Raw genomic sequence first — 12,885 nt, 5'->3', positions numbered from 1 at the left:
TGAGGGGATGGGCTGCAGGTGAGAAGGGCAAGGAGAGCCAGGTAAGGGTAATGATCTGATAATCTGGGAAGATCTGAAATCACAGGAGAGTTAGGAAACATGCAGGTGAGATGAAAACATAAATACATCCCAAACCCAACCTGCTGCCGGTTTTCTAAGTCGTGTTTGGCCAATTATTGTCTGATTGGTGGAGTGTTTAAATAACGATCACATTAAACAGACATTTCTTAAGCAATTGTTTGGCAATCTTCCTGTTTGTTTTTCCCTTTGCTAGCCTGACACCACCAGACCAAAAGCGTGATGGGAATTAGTCAGTTCATTATCAGTTGGTAATTGGCATGTAATCTATTGCTGTGCAACCAGTCACCAGGGCGCTATTGCACAAAAGTAGAATAAAGAAATCCAGGATAAGTGAAAAAGCGCAGCTTGGCTTTGTGTGAAAGAAGGGAGCTAAGTGAATCCAGGTGTACATAGTTGGTTATAAGTGCGCGTCCACGGCTTTCTTAAATAGACCACGGTATCGATCACAGATTTACTGATGCAGAAATGCAGAAGATGCCGCGCCCGGCGTACTTTTCACCCGGCGAGTGCCTTACCAGTTTGCAAATGGTGTAGAAATTTTCCAGTACTGCACATCAAATGGACCAAGGACTTCAGTGCCACACACTTTTGACAGTACGGCAAATAGTGGCTTTATTTAGAGGTTCCGCATATAAGAACATGCGGCTCGCAAAGAAGCGCAGTGCCACACAGAGAATCTGTGGCATGGTGAGAGCATGGCTTCGCACTGCTCTGATCTGTCCTGAAACACATGTTATTGATATTTTCAAGTAAATTCATTTCAAATATTAAAATTGAAGCTGGAAACATTGCAAAAGCATACATTTTAACATTAACAGGAAGTTACAGTGAGATACAAAATGTTTTTTCTGTATCTCACTGTGTCCTTTTTGCTGTCTTTTGGTGGGTCTCGCCATCTCTCTCTCTCTCTCTCTCTCTCTCTCTCCTTTGCTCTCTATGTCTTTCTCTCCCTCATTCTTCTTTCTCTCCCTCAACCTCTGCCTTTTTGCTGCAATTGTCCACTTGTAACCTTAGCTGCTCTGGGGTGTGTGGTTTGAACACAACATAAGTCAAGTCCTAATGCCAGTTTTGCATTAGTTTTTTTTAGGGTGGGTGATGAAGTTGTGACCCCTTTGTGGGCAACCACTAATATAAAGGATGATCTGATGGATGCGGCTTATATCTATAATAAAAAAAACTAGCCAACTAGCCTTAAACTCCACCACCATCGAACAACCTCATCGACAACATTTGTCATGTGAATCGTGACTTCAATCACACTCTTTTTCTACACCTAAAAACAACCGTATGCGTGCATTCAGTGTATGGTGACACCCCGCCAACAAGACAAAACTGGAAGGTAGAGTGCCATAATCTGGAGCATAATGCCCCTGAGCAAGTTTGTTAAACTTGCACACATATCCTTAAGGCACAATTTGTATTGGAACCTTAACATAAACCTGCACTTGAGAATGATGCAGTGGCACTGTAAAAATGCAACAATGCACTGATTCTGCAACCTTCAATGCAGAATCAGTACATTAATAGGTGAACAAGGTCATAAACTAAAAATAAATGTCAAAATTTGTTTCCGAGCACCACACCCACCCACACACACACACAAAGACACACACATTCCCATCAGAACAAGGTCAGTTAGACCAAGATTATCCTTTAGGGAAATACACTAACAACCTCTCACAGTCTGTGGTGAGCCGGGGGCATTATTCTTTCTCTCTACACTGTTCCCTCCTTCTTTCTCAGGTTCGTCACTGGAAAAGTGCAGTGAAGAGAAATGGAAAAACAGGACATTGGGTACCCTCCACCCTCTCCCTTCCTTTTTCCTGCCTTGGTGGCAGATGGTATATTGAACTCAGACTGGCTCTTGTCCCTGGGGATGGAGAGAATCCCCAGTTCATGGTAATTGAGTGTCATTAGGAAAACTAGCCTCTTATTCTCTTTCACTGTTGCTTTCCTTTTCTACTGTGACTACTAAAGCTGCTTAACACCATTCTGATTGTGTTTTGAAGTTAGAGGGTTAGAGTTTTGTAAAAACGCAGTTTTTGCATTTACACACATTTCTTGGAATAACATCCAAGAGGAGGCTGTGTAAACCAAGCTAAAATTACATCCAGTGTTCGGTTACAATATCCCGGTAAACATCAATGAAGGTCTCCTAAGGCTAAATGGAGAAAGTACTGTATTGGTAGGAGGGGCCTGTTGGATCTGTTGACACACCTTTTCACACTGTTTTTTTTTTTTAATCAGAATTTGTCATCTGGCACGACTAATCTGAATAGAAGTGAAAGTGAGACTGCTTCACAAAGCTATAAAGTTGAAGCTTATTGAAAAAAACCCATAAAGAATGATGGTGACTATGCAGACAGAGAGGGGGGAAATAAAGAGCAAATTACAAATGATGTAAAAGCCTCACAACTTCATAGAAAACAAGACCCCCCCCCCCCCCTTCCAAAAAAAAAAAACGCTTTCAAGGGGAAGGAAAAAGTAATACAAAATAAAAATAAACAATTCAAAGAAAAAACATGTATTTGTACATATGTCTTTTAGCAATTATATATGTATTGACCCAATAATGTGTTTATATTTCCATAGTCCAGGCTCGGAGCTGTTTAGTTCAAACGCAGCCTTCGTAGCCATGCGGGCAGCTTGCGACAGAGAGGGCGAGAGATTCGGAGAAGCAGAGGGGAGGGGGAAAGGAGGGGAGAAGGAGGAGAAGGAGGAGGATCCGTAGCAAACGTTTGAAAGGAATAGTGACGTTTTTTTGTGGCCAGCTCCGGAGAAGGAGTACGTGGAGGCGCGTTTCCCGTTAAAAGGGTCTCGGCTTGGATCGTACGCTGCCAGGGGAGCCGTCTCCACGATGAGGAGCGACCCTCTTCTGTTCACTTCCAACATGGGTGAGGGGCATTTTTTTTTACACGAGTTCTTTTTCGTTCCCTTTTATCCGGACATTTCCGCAGGATTGACCCGCGTGTATCTTCTTCTCTTTTTTTTTCTTCTCCTACTAACCACACAGCGACAGAAGCCTGTCCTGTTCCGGGCTTAATACGAACCAGCGACCGATCAGTAACGGTCCTGCGGTGTTCACTCGGAACGTTACGCCTATTGTTTAATTCCGTGCTTTTCACCTTGTCCCCTAAATGCTGTACTTGGGGCCTACTTATGGTTTCCCCGGTCATCTATAACTTTAATTTACTTTTTATTTATGCAAAGTTGTGATGGAAACTTGCTAGTTTATGTTCGAAAGTACTCTCCGATCAACTTTATGCTAAGTATCAGTGCCAACATTGACTACACGCACGCACGCACGCACACCCACACCCACACGCGCTGAAAATATCCATTTAGGGGTAAACTATGTAAATTGGAGCACATCCACGCGACTATCATGGAACAGCAATCTGCCTTTTTTGTAAAAATGTGAAAAGTACTGGTTAATTTGAAAAGAGAACTTTTCAAATGAGCAATGTTGTGAAATAGAAGTTGGAGTTTCTGTCACTGAAGGAATTTCGAGACGGTGATCAGGGTTGTGTGTCGTTACCAAGTGTCCATGTGGAATAGACTGACCTCTCCATGTAGCCTTGAATCTTTTGGGCCTCATTGCTGAGGTCTCCACAGTACAGCACATGTACCTGCAGGCCACACTGAAGAGGAGCCGCTTCTTTGCTGGATGGTAGACCGATTTCATATTGGAATTTGTCTTCGTGACAGAAATTGCAATCTTTTGACCAAATGGATGGATAATCAAATAAAGTAAGACTGACCTTTAACCTTAACTGACCCTAACAAAGTTCAGCCTGTCATAACCTGGCAATTTTTACACACTCAATTATGAATATTTGTGGAAACAAATCCCTGAAGCATGTTGCTGGTGCTAACAGTAGCTTTTACTATTGTTTCTGATACAGATCACTGTTATGAAACCTAACTTTTTTTTCCTGGTTTTGTGACCTTAAAAGCAAGTGTGGTTTTCATTACCTCATCGTTGCTAGAAAACGCATCCAGATACATTACATAAAACATTCTTCACGTTTTACTGAAACATAAAATAAGGAATTAAAACGGTTCTTAAAAGACGCTTAACTCTGCTGGAGCAGCACTGTTTTAAAGTGGAACCCTGGGGATTTCAACTAAATCCAATTCTGACCTTCACTCTTGGGGAAAGACAAAAATACCTCAGTCCAACTCACTCCGGCCACCACCCTTTTGGTTTGGGAATGACTTTGATGCTCACTCAGCTGATTGAATGAATAAGATTAAAGCACTTTCATTGTCCCTCAGCAGGTCAAAGAACATCCATTTAAACAGCTCCGCTAATAACAAGTTATTCTCAAGTTAATCTCATTCACATTGTTCTGTATTTCTCTTGTCATTATATTTATTTGGAGCCAGATCACAACAGAAGTCCTTTTTGAAGTTACCTTTATATAGAACAGGTCTTTACCTTGTTCTTTTAATAAACAACAAGACTTATATTGTGTCATTTCTGCCTCTACGTGGGGGCGCATGGTATTGTATCAGATTTCTCAGTTCACCTGAAGCTGCCAGTGCCCAGACAGACATGACAAAGACCAGATCAACATGGCTACAGGTCAACCTCTGGCTGTACACCCAGCAAGGCCAGAGGTTTCCTCACATGCTCCTGGAATTTGTCATGTCTCCTGCTCGTAGCAGTGAATGGCAGGCTACAATAACAGCTGCAAGGTATCAGGTGGCCCGGCAGTGCTTCTGCGCATGCCATTGGCTCGGTTTGAGACAGACACCTATTGTGTGCTGACGTTGTAATCACATCTCAGTGGCTCACCAGAAAAGTAGCAGATTATGTGTTGGTTTGGGATTTGGTTGAGAATTTAACCAATGTGAGTTTATAGCAACCAGTATACAGGGATAGTAAACCTTCGGGCTCGGTATACTTTTTGGCGTCACATTTCGGTTCGAGTTCAGTGATGCGGAACAAAAAAAGCATTGTTTACTTTTCAGCCACTTTTCTGAACAGACAACAGTGCAAATATACATTGAATCCTCTCGCTGGGGATTGTGGGAGAATTTTGCCTCAAATAAATGTGTACTTTCCAAAAAACAAAAACATCAATAGCATAGTATAAAACTGAAAATCAACAAATGTGTTGATTGGCACATTTTGAGTGTCTCGCAGGCCAATTAGCTTCTTATGCTGAATGCTAAAGGTTTCTGGGCAAAACTAACTCGGATAAACTTCACGTGCCAGCATTATTTGTATTCATCTACGTACGTGTATTCTGTCTGCGGCTGTGGGACCCCCCGTATTCCAATGTCTTACTTTGTGAAGCTGCTAATCACAATAACCCCTGATATGTAGAAAATCCCAGTATTATTAATCTATATTGTAACCTGTCCAACAGACCGTATGAGTCTAGTATGAATATAATGATGCCGTCATGTCACAAACTGGTAAAGGAAACTTCAGTAGCACTTCATCCCTAAATGCGTCTGGCTAGGTGCTTGCTGATGTGAAATGTGGGTCCCGTACATTAACTCGTCTTTGATTTCATTGAGTGGGCCCAGTGGAAATTGTGTGTGCAAGTGTAGTGATGTGGTTTACAATACATTTATAAACCATCAGTGTGTGAATGGTTGAATGATGTCATGTGGTGTTAAAGCGCTTTGAGTGGTCAGAAGACTAGAAAAGCGCTATAGTAGTACAGTCCATTTACCATGTACTGGTTTATGGCCCCTCTTTTCATGTCATAGAAAGTTACACAGGTGTAATTGATTACTTCTTTATAGTTTGTCCCAATCATTCCGTAGGCTAGCATGCAGAATACCAGGGGTCCCACCAAATGGAACAGGGCTTTAATTGGTGTAATTAATTAGGGCCTGGCGAAGCCCTATTGTGTTTTGAAGAATTATTATTATTATTTCACCACTTCAATCGCACTTTTGAGGACTTTATCATATTCAAAAACTCTAGAATTTTTGCAGGCACTTCAGAAGTGCGAAAAATTTGGATATTCTTGGGGTTGCGCATATTGGGAGTTAAAATAAAGTGCTCTCTAGCGCCCCCGTAAGTGCTCACTCTGGGGACATTTTTGCCCACTTTTACCGATTGACTTAAAATTTTGCACACAAGTGCTCTTGGAAGTGCTCTACATAAAAGTCAATCATAGTATACAAATGTACCATTTTTGCCTGCGTCCATTTTGATTTTCTTGAAAATGTAAAATCCATGTTGTCAGAGAGCGTCTGTAGTTCACAAATTTTCTTTCTTCATGGAGCAGAAGATGTGTGATTACCTGCTGTCCTTTTTCCTTGACTGAACATAGGTGATCCTACATATTTTATTTACTTTTTGAGCATCTTTAAACAGCAATGCAAGTAGCCCAGTAGTACGGTTTTCTGGTTACAAAGTCAGCAACTGTGGCTCAATTCTTTTTTTGTGATTACCTGAGTATCCTCGTCAGTCTTGGTGGCAGGGAGGCATAGTTTGAGCAAACTCTGTCCAGGCACAGTATTCCTGTGCTTTGTTCTAAACCACAGTATTTGCAGCCGTCACATAAATATGTGGAAACAAAGGGCGGCAAACTGATCCGGTTTGCTTTCCCAAGTGAGGGTTTGCATTTATAATATATAACTATAATGACAAAATGATTAAACTAAATTGACTACAAAAACAGAAAAAGCGGACTTAATATTATATTAACCTAAAGAATTAAACAATAATATTAAAGAATAAATAACTAAATAATAACTGCAAATGAATAGCTCCCCCAGATTGTGTTAATCCTGAAATTACATGTCAATGTCCCTTTATAAAAAAAGGCCTAATGGAACTTGACCAGCTATGCCCTCCCTGTTGACCTTACTCTGATGGTGCAAACTTCTTAGGCAATTCAAGGATCCCTTTCAATAAGTCTTCGCTCAATAGCTCTCCCACTTAACGGGGTGCCATGTTTTGAGGGCAAAAATGCGCAAGTGTTTATTGCCATTTATTACTACAGCTTGCCTCAGAGAAACCCTAATTGACAAGCATTTAATTTTGGTGTGTGATGTGGGCAGAATGGGTAGGTCATGTCACTGATCTAGCCCACTTGGCCCATTTGGTTCTGCTTTAAAGTTGGGGGTAGCTTTTCCTCTCTGTCTTGCTCTGAAAGTCTGATTTAAGTTTTTTTTTTGGTGGTGGTGGGGAAGACCGATCCCAGAAGTAGAGAGGAGAAATTACTTTGTAATCTCTTCCTCCCTCCCTACAAAGCCCGCCTGTCGGTAAGTTGCCTTGTGGGAACAGAAACTGCCCTGCCGGCCTTCCCCCAGTCTCAGAAATCTTCTGGAAGAACGCAGAGGGATCAGAGGCACCTGGGGCCATTCAGAAAACTGTTATTTACGCTAACAGGACAGTTTCCAACATGACTTAAACTCAACTGACAAGCGGCCTGTTGATTTAAGCATCATTATCATCACCTACGCATTTAACTTTGGAATCCTGCGTCAACATTTGGAATAATCCTGATGGTCACCGTGGTAATTTCGGTCCATTAAGAGAGGGTCATTTCTGATGATCCTCAACAGGTGTCTTTAGGGTTATTGTTGTAACAGATTGGGCCCATTAGCTCGTTAGGGTATCTATCTGTTTGGACAAAGCTTTTCGGATTACATGTCCAGAGTTGTATTGGTGGCCATGCCATCATGCATGGTGCTGCTATTGCAGACAGGCTGACATGTAGTAAGAGGAGGGGTTACACAGCGAGAGGTCTGGCTACATCCACACAAATACAATCTACGTTTTTAATTTGTCTAGGGCTGCAACAACGAATTTAACCAAGAAGCCTCTAATGCATTTATTTACAAATGCCATTTAAAATTCATTTCATAGCACTTGGTTATTCTTTTGCTGTATTTAGATGTAGTGTATACATATAGTTAACTTGCACTACAATGATGGTAATAATTGTTTCGGAGGGTGTCTGAGTGTAGTGTAGAGAACAAGTTCTGCTGTTAAAACGAATACAATTAAATGTTCTGATATGTACTCTTTATTTTTAGGGCCTGAGCCGACTGAAAGCCAGGCGAAGCCCTATTGAGTTTCGAAGAATTCTTCTTATTATTCTTATTATTTCACCACTTCAATCGCACTTTTGGGGCCTTTGCCATGTTCAAAAATGTTTGCAGGCGCTTCAGAAGTGCGAAAAATTTAGATATTCTTGTGGTCGCGCATATTTGGGGATGAAAAAAAGTGCTCTCCAACGCCCCCTTAAGTGCTCCGTCTGGGGACATTTTTAATAGTAGCATCAATGGCCAAGCGTGTTATAACCAGCTGCTAACATCGCTGACGAGACGTCTTGCTAGCGGCTAAACTTGGTGAAACCTGTTGAAATCCGCTGACTTTGTTTATGACAAAGCAGCAAGTCAACGTGCAGCGTCACAGATGCGCCATTTACCGTCGGCGAGGTTGGAGATGAACCAGCGCGGATTGTGTTTTTGCGTAATCAATCACATGTGTGGCGTGAGTGCGTGTGAAAACATGCAAAAGCATGTGTGTCACACGGGGAAACCGTGAGAGATGGCAGCCTGTAGCTGTGTTGGCTTGTTTCTTAACTTTCCTAACAGTCAAACAACAAGCAAGTGCAACACGAGATAAAGCAAGACAGCAAACAAGTTACTGAATAGTCCAGCAGAAATATACACATGCAAAAGGACCTACAATTTCACTCATGTGGGCCTATGTGATCGTGAGGTCAGAATGCACACAAAATGGTACAAAATAACACACACTATATGCAATTTTCATTGTTTGTTTCAATAAAGGGAGAAAATGCCCTTTAATTGTGTGTCCATCTTTAACGTACACAACCCACATAGCTTTAGTTTTTTTCCACCTCAAACACACATCTGTAAAATGATGTAATTCATACTTATGGAATAACGATGTAGTCATATAGTCAGATACGGACAATAGGCCTACATAGCCGTGTATAATCAATGCTATGATTTTACCATGTCGTTTTCATTAATATCGTGCTCTGGATTAATACTAATATGAATGCCATTTGTTAAGTCTTTAAAAAGCTGGGCAGGAACAGGCTGGTAAAAAGGGAACCTTACAGATGTTTTATTTATTACTATCGTAGATAAATATTCAGGTATCTTATTTGTATCGTATCGAAAAGTATCGAGTATCGAAATATTTTGTATTTTATAGTATCGAAGTCAGAATTTTGGTATCGGAACAACCCTACCCTCTTTATCATGAGAGCTATCAAGTCACCAGATTGTTGCCAAAACACAGCACTACTTCTTACCCCAAAAGGACTATTCTGACTCCAAACAGATTTGTTTGCACCTTTTATTCCTAGTCACAATTACATAATATGTTAAAGGATGCCGAGGGCTTAAAATATATTTTCTCGCAGCCAAGAAGAGCTGTCAACTCTTGGATCACAACTTAACAAAGGTACTGTGTGTGTGAGAGCAAACAAACCTCCCCATCCAGACTGTAAATGCTTTGAGCATACCCGGCGACCCAGAGCCACGACCCCGACCCGCCTGTTGACAACAACGGCGCTTATTGCCACCAAAACAGAATGTACCTTTACCTCATTTCCCTCTCCAGTGGATTTAAGCTTTTTAAATCTTACAGGGCCGCAAAAGAGCTACTGAAGGGAGTTCGGTCTCCATCCTCAAACCATATCTGTCTTTAGCTTGCTATTGCCCCGTCTCCCCTCTGTCAGTCTCCATATCTAACCCTTTGTTCTCCACCTCTTTCTTAAAATTAGGGTTTTGCAGATGTGTATTTGCGGTCAGTGAAACATCTGCTTGCATGGTAAACCACCTGTACTGTTCGATAGCAGTCAGCCCTGCTTTGTGATGTTCTCTTGGCATTTACAATGGGAAAACTCTCAAACCTCATAATTACAGACCTGAAAAATGTGGAGAGAACGAGACAGCTTGTCTTTCATCATAAACTAATCCACTGATGTGGCCACGACTCTCTCTCTCCTCAAAGTAAAGGCTTCACAAAGCCTTTCTGAAATGTTTAGGACTTTAATGATGCCTGCCTTTCACAGCGTGTCACCTGCAGTACAGCGGATCATAATTTAACAAAAGTACTTTGTGTTATATTTGTTGGTGTTAGAAACTTTGCATTTCAGTGTTTGGAACGGCCAGGGCACCATTTTGTTGTAGGGGTAATGTGTTGGTTAATAGCTAGTGTGAAATTAAATCATTGACATGAATAGAATTAATAATAATCGCTAAGATAATTCACAAAGTAAATGAATAACGGGGCATCCCCCTAAAAAGGGACTAATGACCAAACTAAAGTCTCATAATTGATAGTCACTCATTAAGAGCAAGGAATTGAAGGTTTGAGTTCGTACACTTGTCTATGTTTCCAGCCAGCACTACAGTACACAAATGCACAAAGAAATCACAGAAAACATCTCCTTAAAGTATAACAGGGTTTATTAACTCCCAACAATACTAATCCGCTCAATACCATTAGAAATCAACAAAAGCTACTATACGATATTCTAATACCTAAACAACAAATTAAAACATTCATTAATGCATGTGGAGGGAAAGGTGTGTGTGTGGATATGTCTGAGATAAAAGTTTGTTATCCCTAAGAGGAGGCAAACTCTCGGTTGTCTGTTTCAGAAAGGGAGGTAACCCCCAGGGTCAGTCGCTATGGTAACTGAGCCTGTGAACCTCACCTGGTCGGGAGCAGGTTTTCTTCAAGAAACCTCGAGTTTCTTTCACAGGCTCCTCCCTCTGACAGCAGCCAGCCAATGACACAGCGCCCTTTCATTTCCTCATTCATTCATACTCTGAATCAGGCGTATTTCAGGGCGGTTTCCACATATCAGCAAAATAAGATCTCTGTTACGTTAAAGACTAAAGTGTTTTCCTGAACATGGCATGTCCTTTTCTGGACGATCCATTTGAAGAAGCGGATTTACTTAGCAAGGGTGTTAAACGTCGGGAGAGAATATTGAGGCCCTGATTAAATATATTGTCATTTCCACATAACTACTTGTTGAACGATATCGTTTTTCTTCAGTCCATCAAATATGTCCATAACCTCACCAGTCCTCATATATCTAACGTCACCCATCGTGGACGTGCTCTGACATGAGAGCACATTCATTGTGTAGTATTACGTTTTTTTTGCAAACGGCAGCTTCCTTTTACATTACATTACATGTCATTTAGCTGACGCTTTTATCCAAAGCGACGTACAATAAGTGCATTTCCACATAGAGATACTTAGAGATCCTTTTACAACATCGGTGATAGCTACTGTATGCCAGCTATTTTTGTCTTAGTCTTTAGACTAAATGTTAGTTTTATTCACATTTAGTAATTTTACTCCTTTTAGTATAGTTTTCGTTGTCGAAAACTCCATAATAGCCATATTAAACTCTTTCTTCCTTCTCGGGCCCACGGACCCCCTGTGTTGTGTCTACAACTGCATAAGAGAGCATAAGAGAGCTTGTAGTACTTAGGTTGTCCCTTAGATATGCCTCCTAGGATCGGTCCATAGCAGGGGTGGGCAAACTTTTTGACTCGCGGGCCACAATGGGTTCTAAAACTTGACAGAGGTGCCGGGCCAGGAACAAATGGATGAAGTGTTTGTGTGAGTTAATGTAAATGACATGAAAGGATTTGGCTTTTAACAAGTAGCAAAGCATTGGTTTCCACTGGGAAATTGCTTGTCCCAACAAAAGAGACCCCTTAACCGTCCTCTCATTTGGACCCCCACTTTTTATTGAACAGTCTTTTCTATCTCTCCTTATTTTTTGGTTTCATGACCAGTCTTTTTCTCTTTTGTCTGTCCTCCAGGTTTTCCTCCACCTGCTCTGTGCCGCCACATCCACTTGCACTGAGCAGCTCTATCAAAATCCTCCACGCGTTACGCGTGCTTGGGCGTCTATGTTACTTAGTAATGAACGCACGGTGGCCGAGACGATTTAACACTGTCTTACCAAGATGTGGCGTATGAACTGGTTGAAGTGCGCGTGCCCCGAAACGCTGTCTTTGTGGCGGCAGAAAACCAAGCAGCCAGGTCCGCATGAACATCTCTGCTGGCTGACCGTCTGGCCTAACATTCTACTTAATGCAAACAAGAACCAACCAATCAGGCCGACCGACACCTGTCGTTTACTTCAAGTTACAGTCACCCTGTCACCAACGGACCCACTTTTCATCTCCGAATCTGGCAAAGCAGCTACCAGATTTGGATTCAGAACACCCCGTCCAAATGATGACCCGCTAGTCCTCACAAGCTTACCATCGCCACATCCGTTCAGATCTCAAGCATCTTCAAGCTACTCAATCACACTTCATGTAATGTAGTCTCTTGGGGGTTTGCCGTGCCTGGCCCCATGGCGGATGAAGTGTTATTTTTTATGACATCTACATACAATTAGGATAAACAAGTCTAAATGGACTTGTCCCTCGCACTTTTTGTTTTATTTATTTAGGATATATTTTTTCACATTCAGATTCTAATGTCTAAATATTCTGATGTATGAAACGTTGGAATGTAATCAGTGGCACAAAATGGTCAAAAAAATAATATTTTTTTATCGCAAATAAGTTGGTGCAATAGTCGCACAACACAAATTTGATATTGTGACAGCCCTAGTGCATCTCTGGTCTCTTGTTGTTGCTCCTACATCTGACTTTTCCATTTTTTAACCTAGCAACGGAGATGTGTCCCCAGCATGCAATTTGGCATGTCAAATTTGCCACAATTCTAGTGCCGAGTTGATGCTGAAAGTTGTGGTGGACCAGTGAGTGTTACGTGAAAGGAGGAGAGACAGGAGTCTGTGG

The 12,885-nt window shown here is 41.5% G+C and overlaps 1 protein-coding gene across 4 annotated transcripts in view; it reads left to right on the top strand.

Moving 5' to 3' along the window:
- Window positions 1-12,885, top strand: part of afap1 (actin filament associated protein 1) — a 58,887-nt gene that overhangs the window by 13,144 nt on the left and 32,858 nt on the right. Inside the window, exon 1 of one of the 4 annotated variants that reach the window (XM_037480432.2) lies at window positions 2,786-2,975. The exons of 2 other annotated variants lie outside the window; for them this stretch is intronic. In XM_037480432.2, coding sequence (XP_037336329.2) covers window positions 2,939-2,975 — 37 coding nt within the window. In that variant the 5' untranslated portion in view covers window positions 2,786-2,938. Of the gene's footprint in view, window positions 1-2,785; window positions 2,976-12,885 lie in introns of those variants that run through there. One more of the 4 variants, XM_037480435.2, reaches the window with a different exon arrangement.

The sequence above is a fragment of the Pungitius pungitius genome, chromosome 1, assembly GCF_949316345.1.
Source record: "Pungitius pungitius chromosome 1, fPunPun2.1, whole genome shotgun sequence".
NCBI classification, from domain to species: Eukaryota; Metazoa; Chordata; class Actinopteri; order Perciformes; family Gasterosteidae; genus Pungitius; species Pungitius pungitius.
This window is presented reverse-complemented; position numbering and strand designations above follow the sequence as displayed.